The sequence below is a fragment of the Barbus barbus genome, assembly GCF_936440315.1.
Source record: "Barbus barbus genome assembly, chromosome: 16".
In the NCBI taxonomy this organism is placed as follows: domain Eukaryota; kingdom Metazoa; phylum Chordata; class Actinopteri; order Cypriniformes; family Cyprinidae; genus Barbus; species Barbus barbus.
The window spans coordinates 31282313-31308489 of NC_136744.1; the positions used below are offsets into that span (position 1 = coordinate 31282313).

The 26177-nt window shown below is 36.8% G+C and overlaps 1 protein-coding gene across 1 annotated transcript in view; it reads left to right on the forward strand.

Annotated features, from left to right (window-relative positions):
• The window catches only part of LOC306882011 (serine/threonine-protein kinase 32C-like), a gene marked incomplete at both ends in the record, with an annotated part of 128988 nt that overhangs the window by 93957 nt on the left and 8854 nt on the right, over positions 1-26177 (forward strand). The window contains 5 exons of the mRNA XM_079436434.1: positions 10904-11077; positions 19326-19363; positions 19572-19661; positions 20665-20768; positions 22799-22915. Of these exons, the coding sequence (XP_079292560.1) occupies positions 10904-11077; positions 19326-19363; positions 19572-19661; positions 20665-20768; positions 22799-22915 (523 nt within the window). The remainder of the gene's footprint in view (positions 1-10903; positions 11078-19325; positions 19364-19571; positions 19662-20664; positions 20769-22798; positions 22916-26177) is intronic.

Consider the following 26177-nt stretch of genomic DNA (forward strand, 5'->3'; position numbering starts at 1 on the left):
TTTTAGTTACTTTTTCTTATTTGTAAGTCGCTTTGGACAAAAGCGTCTGCTAAATGACAAAAGTAAAGTAAGTAAAAGTAAGTAAAAGAATGGGCATATTAATCATCTGTTCAATTTACATTTACATTTAGTCATTTGGCAGACGCTTTTATCCAAAGCGACTTACAACTGGGGAGGGGATGGAGAGGGGGTGAGCAGGGACGATGTATTTCTTTGTTGACCGATTCATCACAATTCAATACAACAAAATATTATTTCATCAGTCAGTCTGTGCAATAAAGAAGAACAACAAATATCATTTTTTGCCTCACCGGTATTTTATTGTTGTTGTCACAAATGCAATAAGTTCCTGTTTTAGCCTCTCAGCGGCGTTTGGTAACCACAGAGTAGCCGCTGTACTGTCTAATGGTCTTCTTGGGAAGGCCGGTGAGGAGACCATTACAGTAATCCACCCTGCTGGTGATAAAGGCATGAACAAGTTTCTCCAAGTCTTGATTCGAAACAAAACATCTAATTCTTGCAATGTTTTTGAGATGATAGTATGCTGATTTAGTTACTGCTTTGACATGACTACTGAAACTAAGGTCTGTCTCCAGAATCACCCCAAGATTTCTGACTTGATTTTTAGTTGTTTGACCCCTAGAGTCAAGGCATGCATTCACCTTGAGAACTTCATCTTTGTTTCCAAATGCAATGACTTCAGTTTTCTCCTTGTTTAACTGAAGAAAGTTCTGGCACATCCAACTGTTAATTTCATCAATGCATCGGCAGAGGGAGTCAATGGGGCTGTAGTCATTATAGTCAACTTAATGTGATTTATATTTGTCTGTCATGCATAAATGAAACAGGTCAGATTTCTGTAATGTGAATGTGTTTTAAATACACAATAACCAGGTTTATTATCGGGTTTTATCATCAGTAAATCCAGTTTGTTTCAGTCTTATGTGCTTTAACTATTGAATATTGCTTGTTCCACAGTTGTCATATTTTAACCTTCTTCATACTTTTTAACTAAATACATGTAATTTTTACAATAAACAGATTTGTGCTGATTCTAAGTAATTTCAATAAATGCATTTTGAAAATGATTATTTAAATTAAATAAAATGTAATAGATGCAAATAGTTGATCATAAACTATGGCATGACTGTTTGTGTATGACTGACAAATATGCATCACAATAAGTTTATCAGTTTATATTTATCTACATTGAGAAATTCTTATTTTTAACTTTAAGATCAAGGTAAAGGTGAATTATATTTTATATTTAACTAATACTTTTTAAAATCTTTTCCTAAGATTAAACATAAGAATGTGAGTTCTTGAAAATAATGTACTTAAAAAGGATAATCTCCAACTTGTCTTAAAACCCCACAAGCAAGATGATTAATTAATTAAAAGGGGTTGTTTCAAATACTATGCATTACTTATTGTCTAATATGCTATTTATTTATTTAGTTATTTATTAACTGTGTAATTTAAATGCATAGAATTGTTTTATGCAATTCACTTGCAATGCAAATCTCACAGGTTCGATTCGCAGGGAATGCATGAACTGATAAAGTCTAAACCTTGAATGCAATGTACTGTAAGTGGCTTTGGATAAAAAAAAAAAACTGCCAAATGCATGAATGTAAATTCAGAAGAAAGTCATCTGTAATGATGTGTGAGCGTCTGGTCCTTCTGAGCATCAGAATGCTTTCCTTTTCTGTAAATAATCGTTCATTCCACATCAAAGCCTGCAGGAGAAAACCCTCTCTGAATTGCTCCTGATCGGCCGTCTTCAAAAGCCAAAGCTATACAGAACGGCAAACGCAGAGAATGGCCGAACACAATGCGTCTCTCATGCATATTGCAGCGCTCTCTCGCTCTCTCTCCCACGCTGCTCCAGCATGACAGCTCTCTTCCAGTCTCCATCTGTTAAACAATGGCTCTCTTTCTCTCCGCTCTTGATGGAGGCGCTTCATCAGGCCAGCATATGCACACACCGTCTCCTCGTTTATAAATAATGCCTGTCATTTAGTGCTCAATACGGGTGGAAACATCAGCGTCTGGATCCACAGCTGCGCACCTGACAGAAAGTCAAGTCAATATTATTTGTATAACACTTTTAACAATGCAAATTGTGTCAAAGCAGCTTTACATCAGCTTGATATAGAGCTGGGTGGCTTTATATCAGCTTTACAGTATTTAGACGGGAAATAGTGTCATTCTCCTCTGGCCAGACAAAATCAGCAGTTTAAATCTAGACTAAAGCAGAGTCAGAAACCACAAGGTGTGGAGAAATAAACTTCATCAGAGAGAGAATTAAAAATCAAACCATCTGCCTGCTTTTTGTTCCTAATCACTGCCAACTTCGAGAGCATGGAAGCTCGTTTAAAAAAAAAAAAGATAATTGTGATTTTTTTTATCATGCAATTCTGACTTTTTTTCTCAGAATTTCATGATAGAAATTCACAATTCTAAAAAAAAAAAATTTATTCTGACTAATTCTGACATGCAATTATGAGTTTACATCATGCAATTCTGAGAAAAAAAGTCATAACTGCAAGACTCAAAATCGCGAAAACGTACTGTGAGATAACAAAAGTCAATTACCTTTTTTTCTCTTCAGTGTTGGAAACAAGCTTTCATAAGAGAGGGATAGAAATGGAGAGAAAGATAGAGACTGCAGAGAGATTATTACACTTCTTTATTAATGCTTTTTTTTTTTTTTACCCTTCTTTTTTTTTTTTTTATTACTACATTCACACATTCTCCAAAACAAAACAAAAAACAAACCTCAAAAACAAAAAAACTTTACAAAAGTTTACAAAGAATAATTAAATGTTTTTCTTCATCAGTTGTTCATCAACCAAATTTTAATAACAAAACCATTAAATTATTTGTGATTCTATAAAAAGAAAACTAATTCTTGCCATTATTAGGGCTTTTAATGTCAGTTCGGAATCCGTGTAACATTCACCTTTTATTGTCTTTTATTTTATTGTTTTCTTGTTAATCATATTGCTGTCTTTGCTTCACCCTCTAAAGTTTATCAAAGAAATCTTATTCTTCTTTGCAGCAACATATTTATGGCCAAATATAAAACTGACTGTGCTGAACACTTCTCCCAGTGTCCTGAGCCAATCCTCCAAGGTCTGAAATAATGTTCTTAATCTAAAACAGTGGGGAAAAAAAGATCTATTGATTTTACAAAACACGCATGCTTTCACCACACTGGATCAAACCACGCCGCAGAGAGAGATGGGTTTTTCTGAAAGTCGTGTTAGTCTGTTGTGTGTCTGTAGAGTTGTTGGATTCGCTCTGATACGCTGCGTCTCCACAAAACACAAGCAATCCTCTCTGTTTGAGGACAGTCTCGTCTGTGATTCATTCTGTGATGGACGCTCGCAGTGATTTGAATAGTGTTTCTCTGACAGACGCGCTCAGATCAAGTGAATTGAATTTTGTGGTGTCTTCTATAAGCACAAACTAGATTTGATGTAGCTTCCTGGAAATGCATAGAAACAGGACTACATCACTCTGTGTGTGTGTTTATCTCTCTCTCTCTCTCTCTGTGTGTGTGTGTGTGTGTGTTTATCTCTCTCTCTCTCTGTGTGTGTGTTTATCTCTCTCTCTCGCTCTGTGTGTGTGTTTATCTCTCTCTCTCTCTCTCTGTGTGTGTGTGTGTGTGTGTGTGTGTTTATCTCTCTCTCTCTCTGTGTGTGTGTTTATCTCTCTCTCTCGCTCTGTGTGTGTGTTTATCTCTCTCTCGCTCTCTCTGTGTGTGTGTGTGTGTGTTTATCTCTCTCTCTCTCTGTGTGTGTGTGTGTGTGTTTATCTCTCTCTCTCTCTGTGTGTGTGTGTGTGTGTTTATCTCTCTCTCTCCCTCTGTGTGTGTGAGTGAGTGTGTTTCTGATGGACTTCAGGGACATGTTTGTCTCCAGGGGCCGGATTCACAGATCAACTTCTATTTTCTTCTTATTTTAATAACTAAAAAAGTCACATGTTAGGGTACGCATTAAGTATATTTAGTTTTTTTTTTAATTCTTAAGAATGTTCTCATCTTTTTTTTCTTAAGATTGTTCTTAAAGGCTAAACATAAGAATTAGAATTTTCAAAAAGAATATTCCTAAAAATCATCATAAATAACTTCTTGCAGTTGTCTTAAATAATCTGTGCCGTTTTAGTCAATCCTCACTAGTACTAGTGCTGAGAGTGATGTGATCAAACTTATAGCACTAAGTATTACAGTTAGTGTGTGTGTGTGTGTGTGTGTGTGTGTGTGTGTGTGTGTGTGTGTGTGTGTGTGTTGCCTGTAGTGTAGTGAATCATGGCCATTTTCTTTAGAAAATATAACAAAAACAATCAAAATGGGCTTTATACAAGAGCAATAGACGTTCTGTCCTCTAAGTGTGTGTGTGTGTGTGTGTGTGTGTGTGTTTGAAGTTCTTGAAGGACAGTAACGCTTTGTCAAACACTGAAGTATGTGAAGCAGAGAAGGACAGTTTGACATTGACAACTTCATCTCAACACACAGTGTATATATAATGATTGTTTTGAAGCAGAGAGGATTTTCTCTTTTCTCTCAGAAGCAGCTTTCATGTGTCTCTCCTGAAAACACTGAGCTTTGAAGAGCCGCGTCTCTGTAAGTCAGAGGAGCTTCTGCTGTAGGCTGGGAAATAAAGAGGGCTTCCTCCTCCTCACAGGAAGCACAGAGTCTCTTTAAGCCTTTAAAATGTCACGTCTGCAGAAAATTGTAATTACTGTATCCATTTACCCGCTCTGAGTCATGAAGCAGCGGGAGAACGGCTCCGTCTCACACACACACACACACACCGTCTGTAAAACACAACGAACACCTCCATCACACAGACGGAGGTCAGACCCGAGACAATGAACATCACATCAACAATCATCTGACTTATGAATCACAGCAGATCTCACTTATGACTCAATATCAAATCCTCAAATGGTCTGAGCTGCTGTCTTTATTTCAATTTCAATTAAAATACTTTATTGGAATAATCTATTTTAGTTGGTTAATAAGTTATTTTTGTATCATTGAGATACTATTATATTTTTTTTATTAATCATTTTTGTATTTTCAGTTTTCAATTAAATTTTACTTAAAATCTTTAAAAAATTTTAATTGTGTTTTTGTCACTTTTATTAGTTATTTTTATTAGTCTATGTAGTTTTTATACATTTTTATTTCCATTTTAGTTATTTTAGTACATAAAAATGAGAAATGTTGTGTTGGCAACTCAATTAAACAAGTATGTTTATTTTTACATTTTATTTTATTTCTGAATAAAATGTTTATTTTTTTATTATTAATATTTTTAATGTTGCTGTTTTGTCCATTTTATTTGTTTTTATGTCTAAATAGTTTTCATTTATTTTATTTCATTGTTTAGTTTTAGTTATTTTAGTAAATCAAGATAAATGAAAATGAGAAATGTTGGCAACTAGCTGCAATAAAGTTTTTCTGATGGCAAAAACTGAAAATGTGATGCAGTTTCAGGTGAATTACTCCTTCGTTGTCTTTCATGTGAGTTCAGGTTTTGCTAAAGACGTTCGACTCCTTATTTTCTCCTTGATCTCTTCCGTCCAGCGTCTCTGTGGTAGAGAACTTTCCTCAACTTCTCAGCTCAGGAAACTTGTGAAGTTCATTCGGGACGTTCCTTATGAAGGCACCTTGTGAAATAAGGCCAGCGGAGAGGCGTTGGCTGTGGGACATTCAGGAGAAATACTCTGAGGAACCGTGTGTGTGTATATTAGAGAGCGTGTGTGTGTGTGTGTGTGTCGCCTCGAGTTGCTCGTGAAGCGCAGACAAGCGCTCTGTTCTATCTGGGACACTGCAAATTTTCTGACGAAATGTTGTACTCCCTCTGTTTTCCTCTGCATGTGTTCCTCTCTCTCTGCATCCCTCGTCTCATTTGTCATCATGGCCTGATTGTTTCAGCCTCTCGCACTCTTTCCAGTCTGCTAACCTTCCTCCTCGTGCTCCTGCTGTGGTGTGGGAGCGAATAAAGGCCGACGCTCCCCTCGGTCCGGCTCAGAACAGCTCCTGTTCTCTTACTGACATGCTGCAGTTTTAACCCACTTTTTCACAATATTACTGTTATTATTTGATGAGCATAAAAAGCTTCTTTTAAAAATATAAAAAATCTTACTGATCCCAAACTTTTGACTGGTAGTGTAGTTGAGTGTGTTTCTTCATCAGGTTTGTATAAATGTGTCTCTGCATCAGTGTCTCAGCAATGGATGCTCTGCAGTGAATGGGTGCCGTCAGAATGAGAGTCCAAACAGCTGATAAAAACATCACAATAATCCACACCACTCCAGTCCATCAGTTAACATCTGGAGAAGACAAAATCTGAAACTAATCCAGCATTAAGATGTTTTTAACTAAAATACAGTTCATAATCCATAATAACTCTTCCTCCAGTGAAAAAGTGTTCGGTCTGAATCAGGAGAGAAATCTGCTCAGAGATTAAAACAGTCCAGAACAGCTCTAAACAAATATGTGGCTGGATTTTGATGTGAGAGACAACAGCAGATGCACTTTTTCACTGGAGGAAGCGTTATTATGGATTATGGACTCGTGTTTTAGTTAAAAACATCTTAACGAAGGATTTGTTTCTTACAAATACCTACCTTTGGCTTCTCAAGGCGTCTATTGATGGGGGAGGGATAAAAAATAAGCCACACTGGGTTTGACAGTTTAGATTTTAATATATTCCAAAATATAATATTGTAAAGTTTGGTTTTCATGTGGTTTCCACTGTTCACAAAACTGATTTGATTGCTAAAAACAAAAATCAGAGTTTCTTCTTATCAGAGCCCTACACTCAAAAAATACAATAAAATAAAAAAAACCCTCAGGGCACAGTGTTCTGTGTTAATATGAAGAAATGTTCCAAACTGATTTTCACAGCTGTTTCACCCATATTTTGAAGTGTGCATTGCATTGCGTTTTGTTCCAGGAAAGCTAAAGGAAATGCCTGTAAATGTAAGAACAGATCCTGGCAGAAAATTAGCAGTACCTCCTCTGTTTTTCCACAGTTTTGCATTTTTTGCAGTCGCTTATACAGGTTTTGACTGATTTGAGGATGAATAAAAGATGATTTGTGTGTGAAGCACTCTCTTCAGACTGATCTGTGGGTCTCAGACGCTAAAGAGTTTGAGAGCGGTTCCTGACATCCTCGCGCGTCCCTCGTCTCTCTGCTGACCCCGTGATCTTTAATATGAGCCGTTTGACTGAGTGTGATGCTGTCTTTGTCAGAGTAAATGGAGAACGGCCAGATCTATAACAGATGTGGTGATGATTGGCTCTCAGACCTGCGGCCTCTTACAGACGGGAAATGAGCTCTGAAGTGCTCTGATAGAAGAGTCACACACACACACACACACACACACTGCTCAGAGAGTCCTCACAGCATCTCATGAGAATATAATGAGAACGAGGGACTCACAGATATTCAGCATGAAATGGAAACTTCATTCCTGTGATCATTTCATGATGCTTCACCAGTGTTATTTTAGTATCACTTATTATAGTTCCAATTTTTATTCATATATTCATATTTTAAATTTTAATAATATGTGACCCTGGAGCACAGAAGCAGTCATGAGTAGCACAGGTATATCTGTAGCAATAGCCAACAATACATTGTATGGGTCAAAATTATACATTTTCCTTTCATGCCAAAAATCATTAGGATATTAAGATCATGTTCCATGAAGATATTTAGTGAATTTCCTACCATAAATATATCAAAACTTAATTTTTGATTAGTAATATGCATCGCTAAGAACTTCATTTGAACAACTTTAAAGGAGATTTTCTCAATATTTAGATTTTTTTGCTCCCTCAGATTCCAGATTTTCAAATAGTTGTATCTCAGCCAAATATTGTCCGATCATAACAAACCATACATCAATGGAAAGATTATTTTAAAAAATTGACCCTTATGACTGGTTTTGTGATCTAAGGTCACATATTTGTAATTATATATATATATATATATATTTTTTTTATTTTTTTTTATTATTATTTTATTATTATTATTATTATTAATATTTAGAATTATTAATAATTTTAGTTACATTTTAGCAATTTTGTTGTGCTTTTGTAATTTTTATTAGTTTTGTTTTAAATGTGCCTATATTCCTTTCATTAATTTTTATTTCATTTTTATTTTAAGCTAAATAAATTAAATGAAAATGTTGCCTTGGCAACTAGCTGAAATAAGCATAGTTTTGTAAACATTTTATTTCTGAATAAAATATAAAAAAAGTTATTAATATTTCAAATGTGATTAAAATTTTAGTAATGTTGTTTTTATAATTCTTAATGTTTTTCAAATGTCTATACAGTTTTTATTAATTTCTATTGCCATTTTAGTTATTTTAATACATCAAGTTAAACTACATAAAAATAAGAAATTCTGAAATATATTTACACTTTATTTTCTGAATAAAATATTTAATTTTTAAATTCTATTTTATATTTTGTTAAAGTTTTAGTAATGTCTTTAGTATAGTTTTATTAATTTTTATTTCAGTTTTATTTTATGTTAAACTAAATGAAAACTTTCATTTAGGTTACCTTGCCAAGTAGCTGATATAAAATAAGTAGGTCTTTTTTACATTGTATTTTATTTACATTGTATTTTATTTCTAATTAAAATATTTACATTTTTAAATTATTTTATTTTAGTTTTTTTTTTTATTAGTTTTTTTTTTTTTCCAGTTTTACACTGAACAAAATTATAAACGCACCCCTTTTGTTTTTGCCCCCACTTTTCATGAGTTGAACTCAAAATCTAAGACTTTTTCTATGTACACAAAAGGCCTATTTCTCTCAAATATTGTTCACAAATCTGTCTAAATCTGTGTTAGTGAGCACTTCTCCTTTGCCACGATAATCCATCCACCTCACAGGTGTGGCATATCAAGATGCTGATTAGACAGCATGATTATTGCACAGGTGTGCCTTAGGCTGGCTACAATAAAAGGCCACTCTAAAATGTGCAGTTTTATCACACAGCACAATGCTACAGATGTCGCAAGTTTTGAGGGAGCGTGCAATTGGCATGCTGACTGCAGGAATGTCCACCAGAGCTGTTGCCCGTGAATTGAATGTTCATTTCTCTACCATAAGCCGTCGCCAAAGGCATTTCAGAAAATTTGGCAGTACATCCAACCGGCCTCACAACCGCAGACCACATGTAACCACACCAGCCCAGGACCTCCATATCCAGCATCTTCACCTCCAAGATCGTCTGACACCAGCCACCTGGACAGCTGCTCCAACAATCGGTTTGCATAACCAAAGAATTTCTGCACAAACTGTCAGAAACCGTCTCAGGGAAGCTCATCTGCAAGTTCGTCGTCCTCATCGGGTCTCGACCTGACTGCAGTTTGTCGTCGTAACCGACTTGAGTGGGCAGATGCTTACATTCAATGGCGTCTGGCACTTTGGAGAGGTGTTCTCTTCACGGATGAATCCCTGTTTTCACTGTACAGGGCAGATGGCAGACAGCGTGTATGGCGTTGTGTGGGTAAGCGGTTTGCTGATGTCAATGTTGTGGATCGAGTGGCCCATGGTGGTGGTGGGGTTATGGTATGGGCAGGCATATGTTATGGACAACGAAAACAGGTGCATTTTATTGATGGCATTTTGAATGCACAGAGATACCGTGATGAGATCCTGAGGCCCATTGTTGTGCCATTCATCCACGACCATCACCTCATGTTGCAGCATGATAATGCACGGCCCCATGTTGCAAGGATCTGTACACAATTCCTGGAACATCCCAGTTCTTGCATGGCCAGCATACTCACCGGACATGTCACCTATTGAGCATGTTTGGCATGCTCTGGATCGGCGTATACGACAGCGTGTTCCAGTTCCTGCCAATATCCAACAACTTCGCACAGCCATTGAAGAGGAGTGGACAACCTGATCAACTCTATGTGAAGGAGATGTGTTGCACTGCGTGAGGAAAATGGTGGTCACACCAGATACTGACTGATTTTCGGACCCCCCCAATACAGTAAAACTGCACATTTTAGAGTGGCCTTTTATTGTGGCCAGCCTAAGGCACACCTGTGCAATAATCATGCTGTCTAATCAGCATCTTGATATGCCACACCTGTGAGGTGGATGGATTATCTCGGCAAAGGAGAAGTGCTCACTAACACATATTTAGACAAATTTGTGAACAATATGTGAGAGAAATAGGCCTTTTGTGTACATAGAAAAAGTCTTAGATCAGTTCAGCTCATGAAAAAGGGGGGCAAAAACAAAAGTGTCGCGTTTATAATGTTGTTCAGTGTAGTTTCTGTTAAAACAGAAAATGAGAAATGTTTCCTTGGAAATTAGCTTTAAGTTTTTTTTTTTTTTTTTTTTTTTTAGGGTTTTAGTTTTAGTTACATAATAAACCTGCACTTCCCTGACTTTGGATTTCAGGAGATTAGAGATTTCCAGATCAGGAGATTAAATGACACTATTCCTGTGTTTTTTTTTTTTTTTTGCAGTGCTTTGACACAATTTGCATTGTAAAAAGCGCTATATAAGTAAAGGTGACTTGACTTGACTTGACTGTGTTGAGGAATAGTTCATCTGATGGACATCTCGCTCTGAAAATATCATCTGCATACAGATGATTGACAGCTGATGTAGACTGTGTCGACACTTTAATTAAAATGTCCAAATCAGATAATCTCTACAACTTTAATTAACAAACCTCAATCTGTGAAAGACAATAGAAGAGTTTCTTATGGTGACAATATCTCACACGTCGTCTATAGATCTCATAGCCCACTCCAGTTAATCAGGAGTGGGATTTGCATGTTAAATGAGAGCTGTGTGATGTCACGTCCTCTGACCTCTGACCCTGTGCTCCAGGTACTCGTTCCAGGATGAGGAAGACATGTTCATGGTGGTGGATCTGCTGTTAGGAGGAGATCTGCGCTATCATCTGCAGCAGAACGTACAGTTCACTGAGGACGCTGTAAAACTTTACCTGTGCGAGATGACGCTGGCGCTCGACTACCTGCAGAGCCAGCACATCATACACAGGTGTGTTCACTCGCTTTAACTCTATAACCCATCACCAGCCTCCAGTGATTTACCTGTTTACCACAATAGCTCACACAGAGCAACAGTGTCGCATTACAAGTAACGCGAGTTACGTAATCAGATTACTTTAAGTAACTAGTAAAGTAACGCATTACTTTTTAATTTAGAAGGAAATATATGTTACTTTTTCAAATAAGTAACTCCAGTTCCTGTGTTTCTGATGTATTGACTGACAGCTCTGGTGTTGAGAGAAATCAGGAGTAAGTGCAGAGCGTTGTGTGTGAACATGATCTTACTGTAGTTCTAGACTAAATATCTACATGATCTTACTGTAGTTCTAGACTAAATATCAACATGATCTTACTGTAGTTCCAGACTAAATATCTACATGATCTTACTGTAGTTCTAGACTTAATATCAACATGATCTTACTGTAGTTCTAGACTAAATATCAACATGATCTTACTGTAGTTCTAGACTAAATATCAACATGATCTTACTGTAGTTCTAGACTAAATATCTACATGATCTTACTGTAGTTCTAGACTAAATATCTACATGATCTTACTGTAGTTCTAGACTAAATATCAACATGATCTTACTGTAGTTCTAGACTAAATATCATCATGATCTTACTGTAGTTCTAGACTAAATATCAACATGATTTTACTGTAGTTCCAGACTAAATATCTGCATGATCTTACTGTAGTTCTAGACTAAATATCTACATGATCTTACTGTAGTTCTAGACTAAATATCCACATGATCTTACTGTAGTTCTAGACTAAATATCCACATGATCTTACTGTAGTTCTAGACTAAATATCAACATGATTTTACTGTAGTTCCAGACTAAATATCTGCATGATCTTACTGTAGTTCTAGACTAAATATCTACATGATCTTACTGTAGTTCTAGACTAAATATCAACATGATCTTACTGTAGTTCTAGACTAAATATCAACATGATCTTACTGTAGTTCTAGACTAAATATCTACATGATCTTACTGTAGTTCTAGACTAAATATCTACATGATCTTACTGTAGTTCTAGACTAAATATCAACATGATCTTACTGTAGTTCTAGACTAAATATCTACATGATCTTACTGTAGTTCTAGACTAAATATCAACATGATCTTACTGTAGATCTAGACTAAATATCTACATGATCTTACTGTAGTTCTAGACTAAATATCTACATGATCTTACTGTAGTTCTAGACTAAATATCAACATGATCTTACTGTAGTTCTAGACTAAATATCTACATGATCTTACTGTAGTTCTAGACTAAATATCAACATGTATTTACTCATCTCACCTGCATTAAAACACATTCAGTGTTCCTCAGAATCAAAACAGTAAAATGTAAACTCAGAATATTATATAAACCTGCAATAATTAAATATGTTAAATAAGACAAATATAATTTATGAATTTAATTCCATTTTACTTTTTTTTTTACTTTTACTTTTGTCATTTAGCAGACGCTTTTGTCCAAAGCGACTTACAAATAAGAAAATATTATTAGCCGATGTCTTTGCTGCTGAACTTCAATGATCCAATTCAACCATAATAAGCAAAAATGACACATTTGTGTTTGATTGTAGTTATTACTGAATAGTGTTGAACTTTCTTCTCCTGCGTCATATTCTTCATGCGATTAGTTTGAGCGGCGCCCTCTATTGTACAGACCTGAATCTACATTTCCTTCAGTCTGAGCCGGATTCACTTCACTTTTGGTGTGAAAGGGCTTTACATTTGTACAAGAAGAACTTTTTATATTAAAATAAACAAGCAAACCCTTCCTTCACTATAGACTTTAGTCAGGATTCACCTGTATTTAATTTAGACGTGAATGAAGATGAGGCGTCAGACAGTATGTGTCGCTCACAGCCTCAGTTTTACTTCAACATTCATGCTTTTGACAGATGCTTTTATCCAGAGCAACTTTGCAAAATGAATTAAAGCTGTACATCTTTTCAATTCATGCATTCCCTGGGAATCATAAACATGAGTTGCCATTCTCTTCTGTTTGAGCTACATTTTCATTCAAGTCTCCATAAACATGTTATTAAGTGTTGTTTTATAATTTTTTAATAATATAGTTTTTATTTTACATTAAAGTGAGTTTTATTTATTTTACTGTTACCTTTTATTTTTATTGATTATGTTTAGTTTTAATTGTAGTTCATTTTTAAAATAATTTTGTTGTGCTTTTGTCATTTTTAATACTTTTTTATACATTGCTATTTAAGTTAAATTTTTTTGTATTTGAACATTCATATTTTACATTTAAATTTCAAGTTATTTATTTTATTTAAATTTATATTTCAAGTTATTATTTTGTGTTTGTCACTATTATTATTATTTAATGTCTATATAGTTTTTATTCATTTAGTTTTAGTTATGTCAGTTCATCAAGTTAATGTTACATTGGAAACTAGTTAAAATAAAATAAGTAGAGTAAGTACATTTTAAGTACAATTAAAGTACATTTTATTTTATTTCATTTCAGTCAACATTTATTTTATTTCAAGTAACATAAATGTTTTTTTTTATGATTTTAGTTCTTTTGTAAAACTTTTTTGTTTTTTTACGTTTTATACATGACTATTTATATTTAATTTCTGATTTATGTTTATTTTATACCGGCAGATGAAGAAATGAGCTCAGTGTGACTGAAATTCGCTGTACTGACATCCTCAATGGTGAAATGATTATTAGTTGGTAGTCTTTATAATTCACTCTATATTAAAACAATAGAAGTCTATAATGTGTGCTCATTTAGAAAGCTCTGTGTCTGTGTGTGTGTGTGTGTGTGTGTGTGTGTGTGCACTGTCTGCTCTCAGGGATTTGTTGTGTAATTGCATGTTTAGTTCTGCCGGGCTCCTCAGGGAGACGAGGATCCTGTGCCAAATAAAATGTGTGCTTGTCTTGTTTTGGGCCCCGTCACAAACGCTTTAGAACAGAACTGACAGTGAACGCAATGGACTGAATCTCTCTCTGGCTTTGATAGCGTGTGTGTGTGTGTATTAGTCAGTCACATTGTTTTCTCAGCGGTGGAATTTGCTGTATGTTTCTGAAGGAGCGTTTCCTGTCTATAGTATTATTTAGTTGCGCTAAGTTGGGCAGAAGTGTTTCCTAGCAACAGTGTGTCGTGTCACGCTGCCACCGAGGTAAAATTAGTCCGAGTGGAGGATTCCTTAAATCAGGAGGGTAAGCAGAGCATCTGGAAACATCCGACAGATCCTGCTCTGGTTAAAGACTGATAGTTCAGAGCTCATGCTGCAGAGATACTGGTGTTTGTGCTCCAGACATCTGTGATTCCTCAAATCATGTGTCTGTAGGGGTACCATTGATTTGCTTAAGATAGAGGGATGAACCCTTTTGATGAACCAACTAGCAGCCATCCATTACACCCTAGAAACGATCTAGAATACCCTAGCAATCCCATAGCAACACACTAAAAACATAACCTGCCTAGAAACCATCGGAACACCCTAGAAACACCCTAGCAATGACCCAGAATAACCTAGCAATCCCATAGCAACAGACTAAAAACAGAAGCTGCCTAGAAACTACCAGAACATTTCAAATGAGCAACTGCACAGCAGCAACCTAGCAATTAGCCAGAACACCATAGTGACAGCCTAGCAACTGAATTCCCTAGAAACACCCTAGAAAACACACTTTAAAAAACATTTCAAACATATGAGCAGCTATACAGCAAACACCCTGGTAGTGGCCTAACAACCACCAAAACAGCCTAGAAATACTTTAGTAACACATTTCAAACACATAAGCAATTGCACCCTAGCAGTTACACAGAACACTACGGCAATGACCTAGCAACCAACAGAACAACCGAGAAACACCCAAGCAACACTCTAAAAACATTTCAAACACATTAGCAACTGCACAACAACTCCTTAGTAACCACATAGCAACCTGATAAAACATATTAGCACATTAGAATACCTTAACAACAGCACAGCAACCAGAATTGCCTAGAAACACCATAACAACACTTCCACATCCGCCTCTCAAGTCACCCGAGTCCAGCGTGACTCCCTCCGTTCCATCTGATTATAGGGCGTTCCAGGATGTCTTCAGCAAGCAGGCAGCCACCCAGCTACCACCTCATCGGCTATGGGACTGCGCCATCGACTTGCTGCCTGGATATAAACTCCCCAAGGGTAGAGTGTATCCGCTGTCCATCCCGGAGCGCAAGGCTATGGAGGACTACATCAAGGAGGCCCTTCATCAAGGATGCATCCGTCTGTCCAGCTCACCAGCAGCCTCGAGCATCTTCTTCGTGGGTAAGAAGTACGGGGGCTTGCGGCCCTGTATTGATTACCGAGCTCTGAATTCCCAGACTGTCAAGCTCCCTTACCCACTTCCCCTGGTCCCAGTTTCTCTCGAGGAACTCCGTGGGGCCCGCATCTTCTCCAAGCTGGACCTGCTAAGTGTGTACAACCTCGTTCGTATCTGGGAAGGCGATGAGTGGAAGATGGCTTTCATTACTCCTTCCGGCCACTATGAATACCTCGTGATGCCGTATGGCCTTGCCAACGCCCCCTCCATCTTCCCATGTGTGGAAAGCCTTCTTCCACCTGCTAGGAGTCACTGTGAGCTTTCCCTCCGGTTACCATCCTCAGACGAACGGCCAGGCTGAGCTGACGATCCAAGAACTCGGACGGTACCTCTGGGCATACTGCCAGGAAGATCAGTATAGCTGGATGGCTGGCTATCCACTCGGGACCTGCAACTCCGCCTGCCCTGCAAGAAGATGAGTCCCGCTATATTGGTCCGTTCACGATCCAGAGGCAGATCAACGAGATTACCTACCAGCTCCAACTGCCACCCAGGTATCGAATTCACCCCACGTTCCACGTTTCCCTATTAAAACCATGCTCTTCTTCCACTCCAGATCAACAAGAGCCGGACGATCCTCATTCTCCAGAAATTCTAGATCAGCCATCTGTGTATCAGGTCCGAGACATCATGGACATGCGGCGACGGGGTGGCCGGCTGGAATACCTAGTTGATTGGGAGGGCTACGGACCTGAAGAGCGATCCTGGGTGGTCCGGGACGATATCCTCGATCCTATGTTACTACAGGAATTTCATCGCGTCCACCCTGAACGTCCCACATTTAGAGGCCGTGGTCGTCCCCATCGCCGCATGAGGGCGTCTGGAGCCGCCCCTGGAGGAGGTTGTAGTGTCAGGGAGTCTCAGGCATTGTCACTGCAGTCAACAGCAATCACCAGATCACAATCACCTGACTTCTGATCACCCGCACCTGCAGTCACTCATCAGCACCCCCTTAAATACACGGTTCACTACCCTGACCAGTTACCAGACCCCATATGCACTAACCTGTGTATACTTACCTTGTTGTTTCCCAGAGTTACTCCAGCGATTCTCCAGCGTCGACTACTGTACTCCCAGGCTCATGATCTCCATAACCCTGTGGAAGAGACTCTATTCAGTTCCCAGTCGTGACATTCAGTATTGGACATTGCATCAAGTCACTCACCTGCTTCCCTCACCTCACCATCAGCATTCTGTGAATAAACCATCTTGTTATACCACTTACCTGTTTCTCCTGGCTCTGTTTGTGACAGCAACCTGCTAAAAAAACACCCAGAACACCTTAGCAACAGCATAGCAACACACAGGCAACCTGGAATTGATGCACTGCACTCACGATTGTTTCAAAGAGATTCAAATCAGCTATAAATGTGTTTGAAAGTGTCTCTGTGATGGTGGAGATTCCTCTTTAAAGGAATAGTTCATGCAAAAATGGAAAATTTACACCATTATAGGTGGATATGCCTTTATTCTTTCAGATGAACACAGAGTTATATTACTTAATATCATGGCTCTTCCCAGCTTTGTAATGGCAGTGAATAGAGTTTTTGAAGCTCCAAAAAGCACATCCATCATAAAAGTAATTCATACGACTACCTTTTGAAGCCAAGCCTGGGTTTTGTAAGAAAAATATCCATATTTAAAACTTTATAAACTATTATCACTGGCTTCTGACAACTGCCATCCATGTGTTCACGAGAGTCGAGTTCGACGTATAACTCAACGTATATAAAGGCACAGCAGAAGCTAAGGTGAGAACTGATGAACATGGAAGTGCATTTTAAGGGATTAGTTCACTTCCAGAATAAAAATATCCTGATAATTTACTCACCCCTATGTCATCTAAGATGTCCATGACTTTCTTTCTTCAGTCGAAAAGAAATTAAGGTTTTTGAGGAAAACATTCCAGGATTTTTCCCCATATAGTGGACTTCAGTTGGGATCAACGGGCTGACGGTCCAAATTGCAGTTTCAGTGTAGCTTTAAAGAGTTCTTCATGATTTTCTAAAAAAAAAAAAAATAATTATATAAATTTTAACCACAAAAGCTCATCTTGCACCAGCTCGACCTTATGCATTACATAATCACGTTGGAAAGGTCGTAAGCAGAAGTAGTACTTAACTCCATCTGATTTTCTCCTCCAACTTCAAAATCATCCGATATGATTGTTTTATCTTTTCTTTTTTTTTTTTTTTTGTAAAGGCTGTTTGATTTAGTCTATGCATGTTCGCTTTGTAAACACTGGATCAGTGCTTTACATTTATGCATTTAACAGACGCTTTTATTCAAAGCAACTTACATTGCATTCAAGTTACAGTTTTTACATTTTATAAGCTCTTGCTTTCCCTGGGAATCGAACCCATGTCCTTGGCGTTGCTAGCACCATGCTCTACTATTTGAGCTACAGGAAAGCCTATGTCTATGACATAAGCCTACGTCCACCTATGTCACACGTGACGCAAAGTCGTGGACGTGCATCACAGAGAGCTGGTGCAAGATGAGCATTTGTGGTTAAAAAGTATATAAATTTTATTAAATTGTATTAAAATAAATTGTATTAATTTAATACAATTTATTTAATATAATATTATGTAATATAACTCTGATTGTGTTTGTCTGGAAAAAGAAAGGTATTAAAGGTATTAAAATTTAATACAATTTATTAAATAAATTGTATCAAAATTTTTAATACAAAATTTAAAAAAAAAAATTAGAAAATGACTGCTCATTTGGCTAAATAAGACCCTTATTCCTCGGCTGGGATGGTGTAGAGCTCTTTGAAGCTGCACTGAAACTGCAGTTTGGACCGTCAACCCGTTGATCCCAACTAAAGTCCACTATATGGAGAAAAATCCTGGAATGTTTTCCTCAAAAACCTTCATTTCTTTGTGACTGAAGAAAGAAAGACATGAACATCTTGGATTACATGGAGGGGGAGTTAATTATCAGGAAATTTTTATTCTGGAAGTGAACATCCTTTAAGACGGATACTTATGCAAATCTACAATCTGTTCACAACTCATTCCAAATAGAGGCATCAGTTCTCACCTTAGTTTTCGCAATGTCATATGACATCATGCGTCATAACTCGACTCTCTCGTGAACTCCCATACGGGATTTGCCAGAAGCCAGTGATAATAGTTTATAGATATGGATGTGTTTCTTACAAAATCCCATCACTTGGCTTCAGAAGGCATTCATTAACCCACTGGAGTTGTATGGATTACTTTGATGATGGATGGATGCGCTTTTTGGAGCTTCAAAAAATTGGCCACCATTCACTGCCATTACAAAGCTGGGAAGAGCGTGGATATTATGTAATATAACTCTGATTGTGTTTGTCTGGAAGAAGAAAGGTATTTACTGGACACATAGGATGGCTTGAGTGTGAGTAAATGATGGGATCATTTTTGGGTGAACTATTCCTTTAAGGATGCAGTAGATTGTTTTGAAGAATGTGATGCGTTGCATTCGCGTCACTGTTCTATGCATGCATGTGTGTGTGTGTGTGTGTGTGTGTGTGTGTGTGTCTCACATCTCTGTGTGAATTAATCCCATCATGCTCTCTGGTATCTTCATGACAGCAGGGGAACGGCTCTCTGTTAATTAGCTGTGAGGGAATCAGAATGCGGCTTTAGCTGGACGCCGCTTTATTCTTAAATAGTGTGTGAGTGTGTGTTCGTTGTAATTAGAGAGTGTGTTGAAAGTGTGACGGCCCCCTGAGAACTTAACATTCACACAAAAGAAGGCCGCTGAAGCTTTCAAAACACCGCTGCAGATGCAGTCAGAGAGAACTGACGTGTAAATAAAGTCCAAGTGTTACCGTCATGTGAACTGATGTGATGATGTCTTGATCTCTCCACACAGGGACATCAAACCAGACAACATCCTCCTGGACGAGCAAGGTGAGATGCATGAGATGTGTGTGTGTGAAGCTCTCAGAAATGGTTCAAGGAGACGAGTGTGTGTTCTCTTTCAGTCTATTTGTGGTGTTCCCTTTTTAGAAAGAGGGAATTATTGTCCTGGATTGCTCTAGTAGTTCTCACATCCGTGCGTTTGAGCTTCAGCTCCGCTTCTTGTCTGGTTGTCACTTGTCTGTCTGTTATTCTTCAGGTCACGTGCATTTAACAGACTTTAACATCGCTACCATAATCAAGGACGGCGAACGAGCCACGGCGTTAGCGGGTACAAAGCCTTACATGGGTAAGAAACTCTGAACATCTTCCAGTTTTCATTTTATATTTTCTGTACAGACCAACATTACGTGCAATTTTTTATAGACTGATGTATTATTGGTTGATCAACTATTTCAGTTATCGCACTTAGTGTTTATTAACCAGGAGTCCAGGATCTAGGGGCCTCAAGATGAAGATGGCCTTAAAATGATTTGAAATAAGACAAAATCTAAAAGAACTCATATTTTGATTCCACCCTTCCACAACAGTTTGTTCCTTTGAAGAACAAGGATTTATCTCTTAATTGTTATCATTGGCTAATATTTTTATTCAAAACCACGATTGCTTGATTTAAAACAATCGTGGGAAAACATTACGCTATTTTTGATAAAATCTAAAAAAAAAAAAAAAAAAAAAAAAAAAACACCCAGCCCTAGTTGTTAATGTGTTCTGCTGTTTTTTTAGAATATAGTTTTGCAGTTGCTAGGGTGTTTTTGGGTGGTTCTCAGACATTTATATTTGGTTGCTAATGAGGTCTAACTTAGATATATGAGGAAGCTTCATTTTAAATGTGTATTTTCTAGACCTGCAAAAGTCATAGACATTAATCTAATCTTAAAATTTTACAATGACTATACATTTTACTAGTTATGCAAAAAATATTTTATCACTTAGAAATTGTGAGTATAAAATATTTTTAATAATCCTTTCCCTAATCCTGATCCAGTAAATCAGAAACAACTGGGAAAGTCATGCAAATTTATTGGTTAAAAAGAGCAGGAACCCTGAAGATCAAACAGATTGTAAAGCTTCAGGAAAACTGAGATTTAAAGCAAAAGCGTTCTGGAGAGTTGAAGGCCTTGGAGAACCACGGATCTAACTAGGACATTAAACTAAAACATTGAACTGTCAGTCATTCTCCTCTTGTTATGAGTGGCAGTTCTTGGTTTGAATAACTGGATCAGACATTATTTTGTCATTTTGTCTGATTATTTGATCATGCTCTGAATGCATGTGTGTTCTCCTAACAGCTCCAGAGATCTTCCAGTCGTTCGTGAGCGGGGGAACCGGTTATGCGGTCGAGGTGGACTGGTGGTCGCTGGGCGTGACGATCTTTGAGGTTCTGCGAAGTTGGGTATGTTTTTTTTTGTTTGTTTTTTTTTGCTTTTTGTTTATTTAAATATTTTTGCAGATGATAGCGTAATGTTTCACTGATAAAAAGTCCAGAACTGCATGATTGTGGAGAACCTCGGTGGCAATTGTTTCTACGATCTACTGATGTTTACGATGGTTTTGGGAAACGCAGATTGACGAGCCACCAGTAAATCTTGTGTTTGGACTGAAGTCTCCAGCAGGGGATGCTGATGTGCTGGTGTTTAACTGCACTGTAAAAAAATGACCGTGAATTTAATGGTAAAAGACTGTAAAATGCTACAATAAAAACCTGTTAAATGGTTAATGGTAACTTCCCCTACTATATGCGGTAAAAAACTGTATTGGCCATAACATGTAATTTTATGGTAGTATACTGTTTTTGGAAGTGAAATAGAATGTATTTTACAGTGAATAACCGTAAATTGACATTCCCAGAACTCCCTGCGTTACAATTCAAATTTGATGTTTGTTTGTTTTTTTGTTTTAGTTTTTTTCTTATCAGGTGTGTACATTAGGGTTGTATGTTACACCTAATGTTGTTTAATTAATGTTTATTGCATTATTTCAGTTTCATGTGTGTACTATGATGGTGTTTAGTGTTTGTGTGAATGACACTGTGCACCTTCTGTATATGTTAATATTTAAAAGCTGCTTGTGATAGGCTTTGGTTCATCATGTGACTTACTCATCATCAGCTGCTTTTGGTGGTTATCAGTGTATTACAAAGGTACAAAACAGATTTCAGGACTTCAACAAGTTAGTATATTAACATTTTATCAGTTACTGAAATTAAAACCATAAAACCTAAAACGTTGCTACCGTATTTTTTACGGTAAAATTCTGGCAACCACAGCTGCCGGCTTTTTACCGTAAATTTGACAGAATTTTTTTTACAGCGTAGCTTAACCTCTTTGGTCAACCATCTTTACCAGCTAAGCTTTACTGGTTTGCAACCCTAACCCTATAAACCAACTTGGACAACTGTGCAGATTCATACAGAGTTTAAGCAGGACCGAAGCTAACGTGGAACACTCTCTCAACCTTCACTAATGATTATTAAAAGTTATATCAATTGTATATATCAGTTATATAAGTTGATTTATAAGCTGTTTAATGTTTGATGATCGTATTATTTTACATATGCATCTGCTTACATACACGATTGCTTATTTCTGCTGCTTCTTCACCGTGTTTTGATCCAGATGTTCAGTACTCTTTCAGATGATGTGTAATAGCGCCTCCTCCTACATATAACAGTGAAAACATGGAAAGCTGGAAATTAATGTCAATGGCAGGGAAAGAGTTAAATAATGTTTTAATCATGACAAGAAAACTGAACATTTTAAAATATTTAGAATATTAAATAATGTTATGTTCTGGGTGAAGATAAAGTTAGTAGAACACTGTAAGAAACGTTTTTGTAACCTTTAAAAAACATTATAATCATGAACAAAAAAACTGGAGATTTCAGTGTTTTAGAAACATTTCAAAACAATGTTTTTATAATGTAAATTCGTTACCTATGAAGCCCTTAACACATATGTGTCCCTGCAGCACAAAAGCAGTCATGAGTAACACAGGTATATCTGTAGCAATAGCCAACAATACATTGTATGGATCAAAATTATACATTTCTCTTTTATGACAAAAATCATTAGGATATTAAGATCATGTTCCATGAAGATATTTAGTGAATTTCCCACCGTAAATATATCAAAACTTAATTTTTGATTAGTAATATGCATTGCTAAGAACTTAATTTGAACAGCTTTAAAGGAGATTTTCTCAATATTTAGATTTTTTTGCTCCCTCAGATTCCAGATTTTCAAATAGTTGTATCTCAGACAAATATTGTCCTATCATAACAAACCATACATCAATGGAAAGATGATTTATTCAGCCTTTAGATTATGTATATTTGACGTATGATGTATATGATGTATAATTTACCCTTATGACTGATTTTGTGGTCCAGGGTCACATTTATGTCTCTCTCTGTCTGTTTCTCAGAGGCCGTACGACATCCACGCCAGTAACTCGGTGGAGTCTCTGCTGCAGCTGTTTAGTACGGTCAGTGTGCAGTACAGTTCATCCTGGCACAAAGACCTCGTCTCGCTGCTGAGGAAGGTGAGATAAACAGATCATCACAAACATACACAACTAATGTGCCAGATGAAGAACAAACACCCTAGCAGCCAGTGTTGGGGAAATTTACTTTTAAAAGTAATGCATTACAATATTGCGTTACTCCCTAAAAAAGTAACTAATTACGTTACTCAGTTGCTTTTTATGGAAAGTAATGCATTACATTACTTTTGAGTTACTTTTTAAATATGGTTTGTTTTTAATATAAAAAGTTCTTCTTGTACAAATATAAAGCCCTTTCACACCAAAAGTGAAGTGAATCCGGCTCAGACTGAAGGAAATGTAGATTCAGGTCTGTACAGTAGAGGGCGCCGCTCAAACTAATCACATGAAGAATATGACGCAGGAGAAGAAAGTTCAACACTATTCAGTAATAACTACAATCAAACACAAATGTTATTTTTGCTTATTATGATTGAATTGGATCATCGAAGGTCAGCAGCAAAGACATCGGTTAATAAAATGGGATTAAATACATAAATTATATTTGTCTTATTTAACATATTTAATTATTGCAGGTTTGTATAATATTCTGAATTTGCATTTGTCTGTTTTTATTGATCTTGAGGAACACTGAATGTGTTTTAGTGCAGGTGAGATGAGTAAATACATGTTGATATTTAGTCTAGAACTACAGTAAAATCATGTTGATATTTAGTCTAGAACTACAGTAAGATCATGTTGATATTTAGTCTAGAACTACAGTAAGATCATGTAGATATTTAGTCTATAACTACAGTAAGATCATGTTGATATTTAGTCTAGATCTACAGTAAGATCATGTTGATATTTAGTCTAGAACTACAGTAAGATCATGTAGATATTTAGTCTATAACTACAGTAAGATCATGTTGATATTTAGTCTAGATCTACAGTAAGATCATGTTGATATTTAGTCTAGAACTACAGGAAGATCATGTAGATATTTAGTCTAGAACTACAGTAAGATCATGTTGATATTTAGTCTAGAACTACAGTAAGATCATGTAGATATTTAGTCTATAACTACAGTAAGATCATGTTGATATTTAGTCTAGAACTACAGTAAGATCATGTTGATATTTAGTCTAGATCTACAGTAAGATCATGTTGATATTTAGTCTAGAACTACAGTAAGATCATGTTGATATTTAGTCTAGAACTACAGTAAGATCATGTAGATATTTAGTCTAGAACTACAGTAAGATCATGTAGATATTTAGTCTAGATCTACAGTAAGATCATGTTGATATTTAGTCTAGAACTACAGTAAGATCATGTTGATATTTAGTCTAGAACTACAGTAAGATCATGTTGATATTTAGTCTAGAACTACAGTAAGATCATGTTGATATTTAGTCTAGAACTACAGTAAGATCATGTTGATATTTAGTCTAGAACTACAGTAAGATCATGTTGATATTTAGTCTAGAACTACAGTAAGATCATGTAGATATTTAGTCTAGAACTACAGTAAGATCATGTAGATATTTAGTCTAGATCTACAGTAAGATCATGTTGATATTTAGTCTAGAACTACAGTAAGATCATGTTGATATTTAGTCTAGAACTACAGTAAGATCATGTAGATATTTAGTCTAGAACTACAGTAAGATCATGTAGATATTTAGTCTAGAACTACAGTAAGATCATGTTGATATTTAGTCTAGAACTACAGTAAGATCATGTTGATATTTAGTCTAGATCTACAGTAAGATCATGTTGATATTTAGTCTAGAACTACAGTAAGATCATGTTGATATTTAGTCTAGAACTACAGTAAGATCATGTAGATATTTAGTCTAGAACTACAGTAAGATCATGTAGATATTTAGTCTAGATCTACAGTAAGATCATGTTGATATTTAGTCTAGAACTACAGTAAGATCATGTTGATATTTAGTCTAGAACTACAGTAAGATCATGTTGATATTTAGTCTAGAACTACAGTAAGATCATGTTCACACACAACACTCTGCACTTACTCCTGATTTCTCTCAACACCAGAGCTGTCACTCAATACATCACAAACACAGGAACTGGAGTTATGCATTTGAAAAATAACTCAGATATTTCCCTCTAAATTAAAAAGTAATGCGTTACTTTACTAGTTACTTTAAAAAAGGTAATCTGATGATGTAACTCGTTACTTGTAATGCATTACCCCCAACACTACAACCACCCATAGCACCCCAGCATGGTGTCGTAGACTTACACAGGCAAACCCCACTCACATATACTTATGACAGTGTAAATCTAGTTGGATGTTGTCAAGATATTCTGGATGGTTGCCAGGGGGTTGCTAAGGAGTTCTTTGATCTTTTCTGGGGTGTTTGGGTTGGTTGCTATGGAGTTTTGACAGGACATTGAGGTTGATAATGTGTTCTGCTTGTTTCTAGCATATTGCTTTGCAGTTGCTAATGTGTTCTAGGTGCTTGCTCAGGTGTTTGGGTTGATTATTAGGGTGTTTTGGGTGGTTGCCTGAACATCTCTATGTGGTTGTTAACATGTTCTGTTTGTTTTTAGAATATTGTTGTAGATGTTAATAGGATGTTCAAGGTGGTTGTTAGGGTGTTTATGGTGGTTGCTAGAGTGTTCTAGGTGAATACTATTGTGTTCTAAGTGGTTGCTAGGTTGTTTTGAGGGCTTGCTATTGTGTTCTAGGTGGTTGCTAGGGTGTTTTAGGTAGTTGTGAGGGTGTTCAAGGTGGTTGCTAGGATGTTCAAGGTGGCTACTAGGGTGTTTTGAGTGGTTGTTAGGGTTTTCAAGGTGGTTGTTAGGGTGTTCAAGGTGGTTGTTAGGATATTCTAGGTGGTTGCTAGCGGTGGTTGTTAGGGTGTTCAAGGTGGTTGCTAGGGTGTTCTAGGTGTATACTGTAGTGTTCTAAGTGGTTGTTAGGTTGTTTTGAGTGGTTGCTATTGTGTTCTATGTGGTTGCTAGGGTGTCTTGGGTAGTTGTGAGTGTGTTCTATGTGGTTGCTAGGGTGTTTTGAGTAGTCGTGAGGGTGTTCTAGGTGGTTGCTAGGGTGTTTTGGGTAGTTGCTAGGTGTGGTTGCTATGGTGTCATGCGTCATTGTTAAGGGAGTTCTTTCTGGCCCGAGTCGGAAAAGCCTTTACCTCGACAAACTGCATTAATAAGGATGAAATGGACAGAAGATGGAGAGAGAGAAATGAAAACAGACAGAACGCAGATGTAGTCAGAATGAGTGAAGAGAGGATAAAACACTCTAATGATGCAGGAGAGAATAAAGGGAAAGATTGAGAGA